Genomic DNA, 18,081 nt, shown 5'->3' with positions numbered 1-18,081 from the left:
ATGGTATAAATCAGGATATCAGCTATGCAGATTTACACCAGCTGAGGATCTGGATCTATAATTTGAAAAAAGTTTTCCATTATTTGGTGACTCAAAACTTTTCCACACAATTACATGACTCATCTTTATTTTATGATTAAAAAGGAAGAAAAAATATCCAAGGGAAGCTCTTTTGAGGGCTAAATGCTTACCCAATTGAGTTACAAAAAGCCAGTACAGATGACTGTAAATTATATGCTGTCACCTGCCATTCCTGACTAGGTAAGGCTAGCAGAGAGATCAGAATTTCTCTGCATGCACATTGGCCCCAGTTCTGCAATCAATGGAAGTTTCCTGCATAGAGGACTTCAGGATTGGGCCTAGGATGGAGAGGGAGGAAGCTGAGCTCTCGCCAATAGTACAGCTCTTTAATGTTCTTGCATATTCCATTTCCAATCTATGGCTTTGCGGCACTGGGGAAGACAGCATCCTGAGAAAGAGAGGATGAGTACAGGTGGCGAAGAGAATGCTTTTGTGCGTACAGATATTTTTTTCCACATCTTTTCTTTCATAAAATTACAAAAAGATTGGGAAGGAGTCAGATAAAACAGAAACAAGTGCCTTCCTAGCTCCAATAGGAACATATAGCTTAGGCTAGTGAGTCACTTAATTCACTTCACTTGTGTAAAACCCAAGTAGTAGAACATTACATGGGGGAGATGTGGGGAGATGGGCTAAGGAGACAAACTCTATCTGTCAACTATAGAGTGGGGTGCACAACCATTGTGCAGCTTTCAATGGCTGGGCCAGCAGTCACAGCTGCTCCTTCACACTAGCACCTGTCCCCACATGGTGCTTAACCAGTGATCCTCACTGCCACAGTACCTCCAAAGAGCTTAAGTGGGCCTTCCATCCTTCAATCACTAGATGTTGAAACTATATTGGGAAAGGAGGAATTTTTGGACTCTTCCTTCTCTGGCCAGATAGGAGTGGAGGATTTGTAAGGGAGATGCTATGTTTAGTATCTACAAGAAGCATCCATAATGTGTCAGACTTCTGAACTCCTTCACACCTGGTTCCCTGCACTGCAAGACCTGGACCAGGCTGGTGATTGTGAGCGGCTAGAAAAACAATTTCTCCTAAGGGTGGAGGAAGAACAGGAGAAATTAGAAGAGAGCCATCTCAAAAATATGTTGTTTGTACAAACACCAAGCCTTTACTTTGATCAGCTACCTCACTACTTTGGGGTAAGATGAGATGAGGGGGAGGATGGCTGTATTAGACTATGTCCTTTCCAGAGGTAATGATGCAATGGAAGGTCATGATTTGATGCCATGGGCCATCTGCTTGCAGTCTCTCTCCACCCCTCCTACAAAAGCTCACAAGCAAGTGAACTATATTTAGACTATTATTAAAGAGACTTACATCAAACAAACAAATCCAAACTGTTGCATAAATTACAATCTGCTCAGATACAGATGGTTTTATCTGTTATTTTTATGCTTTCTCTTATTAAGTAAAAAATGAATATTGATCACTCAGTCAGATCATTGAATCAGCATATGGTACAGCAGATCCCACTGAGGTAGAAACAGAAGAAGAGACTTTTCTCACAAACATACCAATGTGTAGACTGGACATTTGGAACTTTTTTGTTTGGACAAAAGGAATTATGTTTTGCAATACAGACAGTAAATATATGTTTCTCTTTGACTGAAGGCAGAGATGTAATGGACATTTTAGTATATTTCTGTTTTAGCACTAAATAAGGGCTAGGTAAATGGTTTGGCAAGCAAATCTGGATCTTAGATATATAATATCTATGTTCCTTGGGGGAACAGGGCATGCATGTTTCTTTTTATGTTTTATACATGTACATTCTTGGAATATAAACATTATTTAAGATTTTTATATATAGCATCATAAGTTTTTCTAGTGCTATACAGGATCGTTGTCAACAATGACACTTTATGTAACGTATTTCATCCTCAAAAGTGCTTTATAAATATTAACTAATTTATCCTCACAACAATGTAAATAGTAATGCCAATATTTTATCAAGAGAAAAAAGAGTTTAAAGTGGTTTGTCTAAGACCAGAGAGAGCCTGTTTGCATATCCAATGTTACATTTTTGTATTGCAATAGGAAAGAAACTACCTAAAAAAGTCTCTCTTCAAGTTCATCCAAAGTTTTGCCTACAAATATGCATAGGTCACATTAAAAAAAATTGAAGATAATATATGTATGTATTCCAATTTCCTTACTAAAAGAAAAATGTGTAACAAAAGTATAAGGTTCCTAAATAAGAGACATGTCAAACTTATTTGAGCATATTTTTCATCTGCAACAGTTGAATTCCATTCAACTTATTAAATTACACTGTTATGTTTGAAGATTATGTCCAAGCCACTATTTTTCAATACTGTCATATAGCTCCATGAAAAGAATAAGAAAGAATAGCTCCTCCCTAACTACAGCCCCAGCAAACATCAGAGTGGGTGTTAACAGCACTAGTAGCACATCTAATGTTGAATGAATTCAGGGCAAATGCCATTAAAAACATGAACTAACTCTAAGTCAACAAAACTTAGCTATATCCTGTTAAACGCAGACAGTGAACAAACAACAAGGCTGTGTTCATATTCTGCATATAACTATGTGGGTTAGCAATCATAGATTCAGCTGTAATATAAGTAGGACTTTCATGGTTACATTTCCTTCTCAAGCTCTCTTAGAGCCACCTGGATTTACATGCATCTGAGGAAGTGGGTATTCACCCACGAAAGCTCATGCTCCAAAACGTCTGTTAGTCTATAAGGTGCCACAGGATTCTTTGCTGCTTTTACAGATCCAGACTAACACGGCTACCCTCTGATACTGGATTTGCAGTTTCCCAACTCCCTGATTCTGATATCATCTACACTGGGGCTTTGAGTTAAGTAAACTAGTTAAATAAATAGTTTAAAGCCAGTTTGGGCATATTCAAACACAGTGTAGCCCAGACTGACTGGCCTAACTGTTTAACAGAGTTAATGGGAACTATGTTCAAGCACAGATTTAAGGGTAATTCGATAAAAGGCCCACAGCATGCCCATCACTGCTTTGCACTTCGGACAGCCTTTTATATAGTGAGAGCAAAATGGATCTAAACATTACCAGATCAGAATGGAAGTATTTTATAAGCACTGTGCGCTTATTTCAAAAGGGATCAGTGACTACGCAGGATGCAAGGTAGTGGACAATCAGGCCACTGGTGTGGACAGAATTTAACACAGCAGCTCACCATTGTCTATAGCAAGGATTGGCAACCTTTGGCATGCGGCTCGCCAGGGTAAGCACCCTGGCTGGCAGGGCCGGTCTGCTTACCTGCCGCGTCAGCAGGTTCGGCCGATCGCGGCTCCCATTGGCTGCAGTTCCCTGCTCCAGGCCAGTGGGGACTGTGGGAACCTGCAGGGGCCAAGGGATGTGCTGGCTGTGGCTTCCTGCAGCTCCCATTGGCCTGGAGCGGTGAACCATGGCCAATGGGAGCTGCGATTGGCCAAACCTACTGACACAGCAGGTAAACAAACCAGCCTGGCCCGCCAGGGTGCTTACCCTGGCAAGCCGCGTGCCAAAGGTTACCGATCTCTGCTCTATAGTCTGGGATTTTTAAAATGCGGTCTTAAAACCAGCCATCACAAGTAGGAGAGTCAATGTCAAAATGTGCTGAAAAACTCCTTCCAGAGAGAAACACTTAAGAACAATAAGTATCTTAAGGCTGAAGAAGAAGACACCAGCTTAGTGAGGAATGACACAGTGACTGGCTACCCTCTATGTCTAACTCCCAGTGCCAATCATATGTATTTATAGAAAATATGAGAACTGGCTTTGGAAAGGCAGGGGAGACTGTTGCTTTAATATCTCCCCGCTGGCCCCATGAGGGTGCTGCCGCTCAGCTCCCCCATGAGGCTCTGGCTGCTCTCACCCCTTCCATCTTCACCCTATTTAAAAAAGAAAAATTGACTTTATTGTCACGGTTCTTGGCCCAATTGCTCCAGCCACGTGGGAAGCACTAATTGCAAGTGCACACGTCTTACATCCCTATTGACGTCACACTTTGTGGAAGAGGAGGCACAAACCATACCAAGAGCTCAGAACCTAAAGTACAGTGGCATTAGAGCCGATATGTCTGCCATTCTTTGTGAGTGATTCACTGACTGCAACTAACATCGCTGACCCAAGCCAGACTTAGCACTAGCAGGTCCCATGCACGCAGGGGTGGCTCGAGCCATTTCGACGCCCCAAGCACAGCGGCACACCGCGGGGGGCCCTCTGCCGGTCACCGGTCCCGCGGCTCCAGTAGACCTCCTGCAGACTTGCCTGCTGAGGGTCCGCTGGTCCCACGGCTCCGGTGGACATCCCGCAGGCGTGCCTGCAGATGCTCCACCGAAGCCACGGGACCAGCGGACCCTCTGCAGGCACGCCTGCGGGAGGTCTACCAGAGCTGCCTGCCGCCCTCCCGGCGACCAGCAGAGTGCCCCCCGCGGCATGCCGCCCCAAGCATGCGCTTGGCGTGCTGGGCCTGGAGCCACCCCTGCGTGCAAGCCTCCTCCCCACCCAGCGCCATCAAAGCACCTCAACCCCAACCTGCAATGTGCCTGCTTCTCCAAAAAAGGAGTCTTTCTTAAACCAACTGCCAGACATGTCGCACTGCAGTACACTTAAGAGTGGTTTTGTGATGTGGGTAAAGGGAACTAAGAGAGTCCACTACATTCATTTTCACTGAAGGTTAGCTCATTTGTCTCTCAATGAACTCCAGATTCAAATCTTAAAGTAAATATTTGTTTAGAAAGACAATCAATCTGCCAGTAATGAACTAACTCACAGCTTCTTCTCCTAGCTGAAAAATTGCAAATAAAGTGCTGAGACATAAAAGGATTTTTTGCTGAAAATTTATCAAACTGTTCTAATAAGGAGCACTATTAATGATTCATGCTTTACAAAGCCTTTGCCAATACAACAGATATCTGGCAACAAATGTTAAAAACAACTGAGAAAATAGGCCTCACTTATTTCTAGTGTGACTGCTTAAGCCATTTACAACTATTGATTATACAAATAAGCTGGAAATCCATTCTGTTATTCAAAGAGAAATCCAAATAATTGAAAAATGAGATTACTAGAACCCCAGAAATCTCACCGAGTTGTCCATCTTACCTCTTTGAATTTGTGAGCAAGCTTAGTGGTGTCCAGCTCGGTTGGTGAAAACATGTCATCATTCTCAGGAAGATCAAACACTTCAATGGCCATGTCAGCTCCTGGAACGATAGGTCCCATGTCTTCATCTTCTTCATCCGTAGCATATTCTCCTGTCTTAATATTACGGAGTTAAAATATTTCAGTTATCCTCTTATTAGACATGGCTTGTTTGCACTGTAATTAAAAAGTTAAATCTATAACACCTGAACACTTCCATATGGCCACTGAGATTAGTAAGCATACACATACAGGATTCTGCGTGCAACGAATGTTATATTCTCTCAGATCTGGCACAAGCAGTTAGGAATCTCAGTGGTAAAAGTACAGCTCAATCCAGGGCCAGCTCTAGGTTTTTTGCTGCCCCAAGCAAAAAAAATTTTTGGCTGCCCCCCACCCCAGCCCTGGGCTCCCCCTCCCCGCACTCCCCTGCTGCCCCAGCCCTGGGTTCTCCACCCCCAACCCACACTCCCTGCCACCCCAGCGCCAGGCTCCCCCTTTCCCCCCTCACCAGTGTCCTCCCCCCACCCTCCTGCCACCCAGCCCTGGGCTCTCCCCCCAACCTGCACCTTCCTGCTGTCCCAGCCCTGTGTCACTGGTAACTTGCTCCCCAGATGGGTCATTCAGCAGGAATTTTAGATGTGCACAGAACACAGACAGAATTGGTTCCCATATGGTTACAGAACTGCAGTAAAGTGGAACAATTTTCAGCTTGTGAGATTGGAGGATATCTGGATGCATATTATAAGACTGTCCTACATAAATGAGGAAAAGTTGAGGTGCCTTTATTATTCTTTTGTTCCGTTCTTTGTTTCTATGGGAAATTTGCCAATGCAATATCATTGTCTTCCTTTTAAACAAACAAAACAAAAAGGCAATGGCTGTTGAAAATAGTAATTCCAGTCCTAATAACCACTGGGAAGCATTTCCTGCTCAATTTTATCCTCCTTTTTCTACAGCAAGTTACAGTGGATCAGTATATTTGATTTGGGAGAAATGAAGTAACAGCTGCCCAAACTGAGCTTGAGCACTCCTGAATTTTGAGGGTGTTCAAATCTGGAAGGCAGGTGCTAGATTCCCTTTCTGAATATTGGCTAAATCTGGAAAGGAAAAGTCAGTTTCTGCTTCCATGGCTCAGAAGTGGAAATCCTCCTAAGTGCCTGGTACTGTATCTAAAGCTGCCCAGCTACTCTAGCAGAGCCTCCCCTTCCTTACTTTTCATTTTAAATTATAGTGGGATCCAAGTAACTCCCTTGCTAGGCTGCAGATAGAGAGGTTCACCGTCCATTTAGTCCACTCAATTCTTTCTTTGGGGGCTGCAAGGTGAGGTCACACCAGTATCCCTAATGCAGTCTGGGGAAGTCTTCTGAAGGGGACATCTGGGGCAAAGCCTTCTACTCCTTGGGCACACTGGTTTCCCATTCACAGTGCCACCTCTTTCAACTCGCAGCATGGCTCAGCTACCTCACTCCCTACCCCTCCCTTTCCTGTTGATAGCTGCCAAGGGATTGATGGGAAATATAGTTCTTTCCCTGCTCTAGGGCTGGCTTTATAGGTGAGGAGCTAGGCAAGGAACTTTAGTTCCAGGGTCCTGTGGGTTTTCAGCTCCCATGCTGGATCCCCAGCTGCTCCATGGCTCCGCTTCTGCAGGGTTGTGAGAGGGGAGGAAGTGAGGGGGGGGGGGAAAAAAGAAAAAAGGATGGCCTGAATGCCGCCCCCTGCAAATGTGCTGCCCCAAACACCTGCTTGTTTTGCTGGTGCCTAGAGCCGGCGCTGGCTCAATCAGGAAAACAAAAACATAAATACTGCAGCATTTTCAGAAAAGATCAGTCTGCCTTTATAAAGCTGTAGTTTAGTGGCTCTCAATCTTTTTAGTTGCAAGACCCCCGCTCCCTTCCATTTAGCTGGGAACCATTTTCATTTAGCAATATGGAAAGAACAGGGCCATGCTGACCCCTGGCACTTGTTTATAACACCACTGGAGATTGTGACCCTTTGGCTGACAAGCCATGGTGCATTTGAATATCTGGTGGTTTATTCATTATGTCTGAATTCATATAAGAAGCATAAGATCCACATGGAAAAATACTTTTCTAAAAAAAAAAAAAAAAAATCAATGGGAGTGAAAAGCTGGCCCACTGTAGTAAATGGCCAAATTCCCATTAGCTTCAATGGGAACAGGATTTCACCCTGTATAAGCAACCTGATCTTGCTGGTTTTGAACAACAGCAGTGGGTGTTTCTTGGGTTGGTGAAATGTGGTTTGTGGAATAAGTGCTCTCTTACAAGACGGAGAGAATGCTGAAAAACTATAAACAATCTTCAAACCATTTCACAACAAAGGGAAATACAATATAATGTTAACGGGAGAAGAAAAGGGCATATAATTGTTGCAGAACACTACCAAGAAATCTAAACTAACACATAATATGGACAACTTCCCGTAAATTAGAATATTAATTGACATCATGTAAAGGTTAATAATATCTGTGATGTGCTGTACGTACAATTATGCTGTTATGCCAGCTGGGACTGGCTGATCACAGAGCTAATCTGTTATGTCCTATACTCCAGTGGGTGACAAGGAGAGTGGTGTGTGAGATGTTATTCTGACCCTAGGCCATCTAGGTTTCCCCCACTCTGAAGGGCTCTTCAGGCAGCCAGTTAAAAAGGCATTCCAGCTGCTCTGCATTGCTAGACTGGAGGCCAGAATCAGGCCCTGAGAGTCAAGGTTCCCAAGTTCAATTACCATTTCTGTCATGACTTGCTATGTAAACTTGGAAAAGTCATTTAACCTTCCACTGCACTTCAGCTTCCCCCATGTAAAAATGGGAATAATAATACTTACTCCACAGAAGTGTTGTGAGGTTTAATTAACCTCTGTGAAATGCCCTCAGATCCTCAGATGAAAGTGCACAGCATTTTTATTACCAATCTATTCTCATCAAGCTCGAAGTAATTGCAAGTCCCATTTTTTATTAACACATATTTTAAATACTGGGGGGAGATTTTCAAATGCACAAACAGCATTTAAGCACCCAACTCTTTCTGCCTTTCAGTGGGACTTAGATACCTACCTGCCATTTGCACCTTTGCCAATCAACCCCATTATTTAAACAGTGCTAATAGCATGCTAGATGTTTTACACACAAGTATAAACAATATTATTGGCAATGAATATATAATAAACATCACCACTTTTCACCTAAATAGCAAATCTCATAGGAAAGCTTAAGAGTTGTAGAAAAATTTCAATTTAAGACTACTACAGAGACGAGTAAAAAAAAACGAAAGTTGTAAAATAAAGAATTTACTAGTATTCTTTCAGTAAAAAGAGGTATTAAAAACATAACTTATGTCAAGTATCAGAGGGGTAGCCGTGTTAGTCTGGATCTGTAAAAGCAGCAAAGAATCCTGTGGCACCTTATAGACTAACAGACGTTTTGGAGCATGAGCTTTCGTGGGTGAATACCCACTTCTTCAGATGCATGTCATCCCCTTGGTAGGACCAATCCACACATATTAGTGTGGATCAGTGAAATGTGAACATTACTCCTATGAGGCCTAATTCAATATACCTGTCTGTGCATCTGTAATAGTGTTATACATATTATGTGTGTGTGTGTGTGTATATATAAGCACACACACACACACATATATATATACACACACACCATACAATATACATATATTTTACATACTTAGTATAGTCTATACATATACATATTTTATATGTATTCAGTGCTGAAACAGGACCTTCAGAACAGTTACATATTCCTCCAGATTATTTTATTTATTTATCCTTCTTTTACTGCTTTCAGTGTTATATTCTATATTCTTAGAGCTCACATGAGTAGTACACTGAATTTAAGGAGACTACTAACATAAGTAAAATTACTCATATTCACATTTGCAGAATCAGGCTCATAGATAGAACAGAAACTTTACTTTCCACCTGTCATAAACAGATGGTTAAGGGTTAATGCCTCTTTTACCTGTAAAGGGTTAAAACGTTCACCTAGCCTAGCTAACACCTGACCAGAGGAATCAATGGGGGAACAAGATGTTTCAAAAGGAAGGAGGGAAGTTTTTCCTTTGTTTAGAGTTTCAGTTTCAGCCGGAGTGAAAAAGATCAAGCAACCAGCCTCTTATCAGAGTAGTAAGTTTTAGAAAGAAATAAATAGGTTTATGTTTATTTCTTTGTAACCTGTCTTATGCAATTAGAAGTAGAATCAAATTGGATATTTTTTTATGTAACTAAATTTCTGCCCAGGGGAACATCCTCTGTGTTTGGAATCTGTTGTCTGTGAGAGTAACTGGTATGCTAATCTCTCCCAGAGAGTTTTCTTTTACCTTTCTTTTCTTTAATTAAAAGCCTTTTTCTTAATACCTGATTGGTTTTTCCTTGTTTTTAGAACCAAAGGGATTAGATCTGGACTCACCAGGGATTGGTGGGAGAAAGGAGGGGGGATGGTTAATTTCTCCTTGTTTTAAGATCCAAGGGATTGGATCTGGACTCACCAGAGAATCGGTGAAGGAGTCTCTCAAGGCTACCCAGGGAGGGGAAGGTTTTGGGGGGAAAGGGAGTGATCCAGACACTGAAAATTCTGGATGGTGGCAGCGATACCAGATCTAAGCTAGTAATTAAGCTTAGAAGTGTCCATGCAGGTCCCCACATCTGTACCCTAAAGTTCAGAGTGGGGAAGGAACCTTGACATTGTGAGCAGCGATGAGGGATTTTTTAGGAACCAAAAGCCAGATTTTTTTTCCCTCCTTTGAGATGCTGGGGAAGCAGTGAAGGAGAGATACCCTGATGGCAAACAGATAAAGGTTTTTCTGACAAGGCTTTGTTAGAAAGGATTCCAGCTGGGCTTAGCTGGAGGGTAATTAACAGTTTGCAAAAGACAAGTTACAAACCAGTTTTTCTTGTTTCTTCTCATTCTGAGAAGTCCAGTTAAAAGCTGTTTGTTTGTTGTTTTTTGCATTGCTAACCAAGATAGTTCAGGCAGAGCAGGGATAAATGTCAGGCAAAGAGAAAAAAACCATACAACAACAACTAAAATTAGCCAAACTCCAGGCTGAGGAGAGCCAAAAGGAACATGACAGACAGATGGCCAGAGAAGAGGCTGCTCACAAAAGAGAGATGGAAGAGAAAGAAAGAGAAGAGAAAGCCAAAGAGGCTGACCGCCGGAGGGCTATGGAGATCCAGAGAGAGGCCCACAAGCATGCCCTGGAATTAGCAAGGGCTAAGCAGGGGTTACCAGCCAACCCTAACAACCCTTCTCCAGGTACTGTTTCCCATCCCAGAAAATTCCCTACCTACAAGGCAGATGATGATACTAAGGCCGCCTTAGAAAATTTCTAAAGGGCCTGCCATGGGTACAGCATCTCTACAGACCAGTACATGATAAAGCTGAGGCCACAGCTCAGTGGACCCTTAGCAGAAGTGGCGGAACACATGAACAATAATAAACTTTTTCAAACCAAGGCCAGAATCAGAATGGGGCTAACACCTGAGCATGCCCCTTGGTGGTTCTGAGCCCTAAGGTGGAAACCAGATGTGTCATTTACCCAACATGCCTACCACATTGGAAAGAATTGGGATGCCTGGATATCAGGAGCAAGTGCTAACTCTCTGGAAGAGCTGTTGTCATAAACAGATAGCTAAGGGTTAATGTCTCTTTCACCTGAAGCACCTGACCAGAGGACCAATCAGGAAACCGGATTTTTTCAACTTTGGCTGGAGGGAATTTTGTGTCTGAGGTCTTTGTTTTCTGTCTGCCTGCTTTCTCTGAGCTTTGGAGAAGTAGTTTCTACTTTCTAGTCTTCTGTTTCTAAGTGTAAGGACAAAGAGATCAGATAGTAAGTTATATGGTTTCTTTTCTTTGGTATTTGCATGAATATAAGTGCTGGAGTGCTTTGATTTGTATTCTTTTTGAATAAGGCTGTTTATTCAATATTCTTTTAAGCAATCGACCCTGTATTTTGTCACCTTAATACAGAGAGACCATTTGTATGTATTTTTTCTTTCTTTTTATATAAAGCTTTCTTTTAAGACCTGTTGGAGTTTTTCTTTACTTCAGGGAAATTGAGTCTGTACTCACCAGGGAATTGGTGGGAGGAAGAAATCAGGGGGAGATCTGTGTGTGTGTTGGATTTGCTAGCCTGATTTTGCATTCCCTCTGGGGGAATAGGAAAGTGCTTTTGGTTTCCAGGACTGGGAACGGAGAGGGGGAGTCACTCTGTTTGGATTCACAGAGCTTGTGTCTGTGTATCTCTCCAGGAGCACCTGGAGGGGGGAAGGGAAAAAGGATTATTTCCCTTTGTTGTGAGACTCAAGGGATTTGGGTCTTGGGGTCCCCAGGGAAGGTTTTTCAGGGGGACCAGAGTGCCCCAAAACACTCTAATTTTTTGGGTGGTGGCAGCAAGTACCAGGTCCAAGCTGGTAACTAAGCTTGGAGGTTTTCATGCTAACCCCCATATTTTGGACGCTAAGGTCCAAATCTGGGACTAAGGTTATGATATCTGTTCTTCCTAATGCAAATGGAGCAGTTCGTAGAGGGTGTTCCTGAGGAAACAAAAAGGTACATCCTAGATGGGAAGCCAAAAACTGTAACCGAGGCAGGGGAGATTGGAGCCAGATGGGTGGAAGTGGCAGAAAAGAAAAAAGCTACTAGCAAGAGAAGCGAATATCAGAGCGGGCAAACCGAAACTAAACCCTATCACAGGGGGCAACCCAACGCCCCACCTACAACCCAAGGAAAGCCCCAGACACCTTATTGTCCCACCTCACCAGTCTCCAGCAACCCGGCCCAGTGACCAGTCAGCTGGGCGATGTTTTAAATGTAATGAACTGGGACACATAAAGGCCAACTGCCCCAAGAACCCCAACCGAGTACAGTTCATTACACTACCATCGCACCAAAGATTCCCCAGGCACAGATGCCTCTCAACTCCCTCGGAGTGAAGGGAAACCTTGAGAGTGGGTGGAAAGAAGGTTATCACGTGGAGAGAGACGGGGGCACAAGTGTCAGCTATCCACCAATGCTTAGTGGACCCCAAATTCATCAACCCAGAGGCCCAAGTGACAATTTACCCCTTCATGTCAAAATCGGTAAACTTGCCTACAGCTGAACTGCCTGTCCAGTACAAGTGCTGGTCAGGAATGTGGACTTTTGCAGTCTATGACAATTATCCCATCCCCATGCTACTGGGGGAAGACTTAGCCAACCAGGTGAAGCAGGCCAAGAGGGTGGGGATGGTTACACGCAGCCAAGCCAAGCAAGCTTCCAGACCCATCCCTGTTCCTGAGCCGTCCACAAGGACCCCGTCTGTGTTACTAGAGACCCAGACAGAGGTGGTGGACCTGGATCCCCTGCCAATGACTGCAACAGTCATAGTGCATCCAGTCCCAGAACCGGAAAAACAACCAGCACCAGAACCGTTGCCAGCACTGACGCCATTCCTTCAAACCCATCTAAAACTCCAACGCCAGAGGGCATCAGCGGTCCTGAACTGTCAGAAGCAGCAGACAACCCTACCCAACAGGCTCAGCCAGAGCCTGAAATATCGCATAGTGCACCAGCGGAAAGCAGTTCACCATCAACGAAAACAACCCCATCACCTACATCGCTTCCAGAGGGACCAAGCCCAAGTCCACAGTCTAAGGAGGAACTGGTGTCTCCAGCCTCAAGGGAACAGTTCCAGACTGAGCAGGAAGCAGATGACAGCCTTCAGAAAGCTTGGGTGGCAGCACAGAGCACCCCACCACCTCTCACCTCTTCTAACCGATCCCGGTTTGTTGTAGAACAAGGACTTTTATACAAGGAGACTCTTTCTGGTGGACACCAGGAAGACTGGCATCCTCAAAAATAGTTGGTAGTTCCAACTAAGTACCGGAAAAAGCTCTTAAGCTTAGCTCATGATCATACCAGTGGCCATTCTGGGGTGAACAGGACCAAACACAGGTTGGGGAAGTCCTTCCACTGGGAGGGATGGCAAGGATGTTGCTAATTATGTCCAGTCTTGTGAGGTGTGCCAATAAGTGGGAAAGCCCCAAGACCAGGTCAAAGCCCCTCTCCAGCCACTCCTCATAATTAGGGTCCCATTTCAGCGAGTAGCTGTGGATATTCTGGGTCCTTTCCCAAAAAAGACCCCCAGAGGAAAGCAGTATATACTGACTTTCGTGGACTTTGCTACCCGATGGCTGGAAGCAGTAGCTCTAAGCAACACCAGGACTAAAACTGTGTGCCAGGCCTTAACAGACATTTTTGCCAGGGTAGGTTGGCCCTCTGACATCTTTACAGATTTGAGAACTAACTTCCTGGCAGGGACCATGAAAAATCTGTGAGAAGCTCATGAGGTGAATCACTTGGTTGCTACCCCTTACCACCATCAAACCAATGGCCTGGTGGAGAGGTTTAATGGAACTTTGGGGGCCATGATATGTAAATTCATAAATGAACACTCCAATGATTGGGACCTAGTGTTGCAGCAGCTGCTTTTTGCCTACAGGGCTGTACCACATCCCAGTTTAGGGTTTTCACCATTCGAACTTGTGTATGGCCATGTGGTTAAGGGGCCATTACAGTTGGTGAAGCAGCAATGGGAGGGGTTTACACCTTCTCCAGGAACTAACATTCTAGACTTTGTAAGCAACCTACAAAGCATCCTCCGACACTCTTTAGCCCTTACTAAAGAAAACCTAAAGGATGCTCAGGAAGAGCAAAAGGCCTGGTATGATAAATATACCAGAGAGCATTCCTTCAAAGTAGGGGACCAGGTTATGGTCTTGAAGGCACAACAGGCTCATAAGATGGAAGCATCATGGGAAGGGCCATTCATGGTCCAAGAGCACCTGGGAGCTGTTAACTATCTCATAGCATTCCCCACCTCAACCCTAAGGCGTAAAGTGTACCATGTTAATTCTCTAAAGCCCTTTTATTCCAGAGGATTAAAGGTTTGTCAGTTTACAGCCCAGGGAGGAGCTGACGCTGAGTGGCCTGAAGGTGTCTACTAAGAAGGAAAAAGTAATGGGGGCGTGGAAGAGGTGAACCTCCACAATCCTGGAATGTCTGCAGTGGCAACAGATCAAGGAGCTGTGCACTAGCTTCGCCCCAATGTTCTCAGCCAACCCAGGACGGACCGAACGAACATACCACTCCATTGACACAGGTAATGCTCACCCAATTAGAACCCAACCTACCGGGTGTCTCCTCATGCCCAAGCTGCTATAGAACAGGAGATCCAAAACATGCTACAGATGGGTATAATACGCCCCTCTAACAGTGCATGGGCATCTCCCGTGGTTCTAGTTCCCAAACCAGATGGGGAAATACGCTTTTGCGCAGACTACTGTAAGCTAAATGCTGTAACTCGTCCCGACAACTATCCAATGCCATGCACCGATGAGCTATTGGAGAAACTGGGACGTGCCCAGTTCATCTCTACATTAGACTTAACCAAGGGGTACTGGCAAGTACCGCTAGATGAACCCGCCAAGGAAAGGTCAGCCTTCATCACCCATGCAGGGGTGTATGAATTTAATGTGCTTCCCTTTGGGCTGCGAAATGCACCCACCACCTTCCAAAGACTTGTAGACGGTCTCCTAGCAGAACTGGGAGAATCTGCAGTTGCCTATCTCGATGATGTAGCCATTTTTTCTGATTCATGGGCAGAACACCTGGAGCACCTGGAAAAAGTCTTCGAGCGCATCAGGCAGGCAAGACTAACTGTTAAGGCTAAAAAGTGTCAAATAGGCCAAAACAGAGTGACTTACCTTGGACACCAGGTAGGTCAAGGAATGATAAATCCCCTACAGGCCAAGGTGGATGCTATCCAAAAGTGGCCTGTCCCAAGGTCAAAGAAACAGGTCCAATCCTTCTTAGGCTTGGCCGGGTACGATTTGTACCACACTACAGCCAAATCGCTGCCCCACTGACAGACCTGACCAGAAAGACACAGCCAAATGCAGTTAAGTGGACTGATGAGTGTCAGAAGGCCTTTAACCAGCTTAAGGCAACACTCGTGTCTGACCCTGTGCTAAAAGCCCCAGACTTTGACAAACCATTCCTAGTAATCACAGATGCATCTGAGCATGGTGTAGGAGCAGTTTTAATGCAGGAAGGACCGGGTCAAGAATTTCATCCTGTCATGTTTCGCAGCAAGAAACTGTCTGAGAGGGAAAGCCACTGGTCAATCAGTGAAAAAGAATGCTACGCCATTGTGTATGCCCTGGAAAAGCTACGCCCATAGGTTTGGGGACGGAGTTTCCAGCTACAAACTGACCACGCTGTGCTAAAGTGGCTTCATACTGCCAAGGGAAACAACAAAAATCTTCTTCGTTGGAGTTTAGCTCTCCAAGATTTTGATTTTAAAATTCAACACATTTCAGGAGCTTCTAACAAAGTAGCTGATGCAGTCTCCCGTGAAAGTTTCCCGGAGTTAACTGGTTAAATTATCCTTGGAACGTGAAAAATCTTGTAGTTTTACATAATTAGTAGCATATGTAAAGGTGCATGTGTTTTATTAATCTGTTTATTCTAAAGTTCTAAGAAGAAATCACAGCCAGTGTGGTTCCACACTGTCTGAGATTTGGGGGGCGTGTCATAAACAGATAGTTAAGGGTTAATGCCTCTTTTACCTGTAAAGGGTTAAAAAGTTCACCTAGCCTAGCTAACACCTGACCAGAGGAACCAATGGGGGAACAAGATGTTTCAAAAGGAAAGAGGGAAGTTTTTCCTTTGCTTAGAGTTTCAGTTTCAGCCGGAGTGAAAAAGATCAAGGAACCAGCCTCTTATCAGAGTAGTAAGTTTTAGAAAGGGATAAATAGGTTTATGTTTATTTTCTTTGTAACTTGTCTTGGTACCATTAAGGGAATTATCAAATTTGGGTATTCTTGTGTGTATTAAGATTTTTGCCCAGGGAAACATCCTCTGTGTTTGGAATCTGTTGTCTGTGAGAGTAGCTGGTATGCTAAACTCTCCCAGAGGGCTTTCTTTTACCTTTCTTTTCTTTAATTAAAAGCCTTTTTCTTAATACCTGATTGATTTTTCCTTGTTTTTAGAACCAAGGGGATTGTATCTGGACTCACCAGGGATTGGTGGGAGAAAGGAGGGGGGTTGATTAATTTCTCCTTGTTTCAAGATCCAAGGGATTGGATCTGGACTCACCAGCGAATCGGTGAAGGAGTCTCTCAAGGCTACCCAGAGAGGGGAAGGTTTTGAGGGGAAAGGAAGTGATCCAGACACTGAAAATTCTGGATGGTGGCAGCGATACCAGAGCCAAGCTAGTAATTAGCTTAGAAGTGTCCATGCAGGTCCCCACATCTGTACCCTAAAGTTCAGAGTGGGGAAGAAACCTTGACACGACCAAATTCTGGCCTTTTCCATGTAACACCACATTTCTTGTTTTCTTGTTTCTGACGATGCTGGAAATTAGTGTGGATTTATTGGTTTACTTTCTTGTTAGTGCACCAGTGTTATTGATGGAAACATCTGGCAAAGGAAACACATGGCACTTGCTCCAGCTCTCACATCTCTAGGCAGGGCTCCAACACAACTCTGGGGTCAGTATTTGTTAGTGAAATTCTGTGGCAGATGCCAGTAAAGTGAGTTTAAATGTTGTTTTAGTTAGGTCTTATTTTCAAACTTGCAATTTAAAAAATAGTATTTTTCATCTGTTGACTATAGGATGCTGAATTTAACTTTGTTTTTACATATACAGTCAGATTGTGAAGAATATTGTCAAATCAGATCATTCAAATTTTAAAGCAGGTCAATTTGGGGAATCTAAAATACTCAAAGTGTCTTAAACCTAAGAAAACTACTATCCTTAGAATAAATTCAAAGGCTTAGATTTTTCCCCACTAGGTAGCCAGGTTGTCAATGTATTCTGATGTGAACTTGGTTTTCATTGAGTGGGAAAATTTGTTTTGCTCTGGAGTTTTCAAATACGCTGGCACTGCATTGTATGTTAAGACACCATTTGAAATGAAATTTCTGTTTCTATTCATACTGAGCTAGACTCTAAGACTGGAAGGGATCTCGAGAGGTCATCGAGTCCAGTCCCCTGCCCTCATGGCAGGACCAAATACTGTCTAGACCATCCCTAAAAGACATTTATCTAACCTACTCTTAAATATCTCCAGAGATGGAGATTACACAACCTCCCTAGGCAATTTATTCCAGTGTTTAACTACCCTGACAGTTAGGAACTTTTTCCTAATGTCCAACCTAAATCTCCCTTGCTGCAGTTTAAGCCCATTGCTTCTTGTTCTATCATTAGAGGCTAAGGTGAACAAGTTTTCTCCCTCCTCCTGATGACACCCTTTTAGATTCCTGAAAACTGCTATCATGTCCCCTCTCAGTCTTCTCTTTTCCAAACTAAACAAACCCAATTCTTTCAGCCTTCCTTCATAGGTCATGTTCTCAAGACTTTTAATCATTCTTGTTGCTCTTCTCTGGACCCTCTCCAATTTCTCCACATCTTTCTTGAAATGCGGTGCCCAGAGCTGGACACAATACTCCAGTTGAGGCCTAACCAGCGCAGAGTAAAGCGGAAGAATGACTTCTCATGTCTTGTTTACAACACACCTGTTAATGCATCCCAGAATCATGTTTGCTTTTTTTGCAACAGTATCACACTGTTGATTCATATTTAGCTTGTGGTCCACTATGACCCCTAGATCTCTTTCTGCCATACTCCTTCCTAGACAGGCTCTTCCCATTCTGTATGTGTGAATGTATGATTGTTCCTTCCTAAGTGGAGCACTTTGCATTTGTCTTTATTGAACTTCATCCTGTTTACCTCAGACCATTTCTCCAATTTGTCCAGATCATTTTGAATTTTGACCCTGTCCTCCAGAGCA

The 18,081-nt window shown here is 43.7% G+C and overlaps 1 protein-coding gene across 9 annotated transcripts in view; it reads right to left on the bottom strand.

Moving 5' to 3' along the window:
• The window catches only part of PPP1R9A (protein phosphatase 1 regulatory subunit 9A), a 258,577-nt gene that overhangs the window by 71,954 nt on the left and 168,542 nt on the right, over positions 1 to 18,081 (bottom strand). For all 9 annotated transcript variants that reach the window (XM_030550586.1, XM_030550585.1, XM_030550584.1 and 6 more), the window contains exon 7: positions 5,176 to 5,331. In XM_030550586.1, the coding sequence (XP_030406446.1) occupies positions 5,176 to 5,331 (156 nt within the window). The remainder of the gene's footprint in view (positions 1 to 5,175; positions 5,332 to 18,081) is intronic.

The sequence above is a fragment of the Gopherus evgoodei genome, chromosome 2 (assembly GCF_007399415.2).
Source record: "Gopherus evgoodei ecotype Sinaloan lineage chromosome 2, rGopEvg1_v1.p, whole genome shotgun sequence".
Classification (NCBI taxonomy): Eukaryota; Metazoa; Chordata; order Testudines; family Testudinidae; genus Gopherus; species Gopherus evgoodei.
Note: the sequence above shows the minus strand (reverse complement) of the source record. Positions and strands in the feature narration are given on the sequence as shown.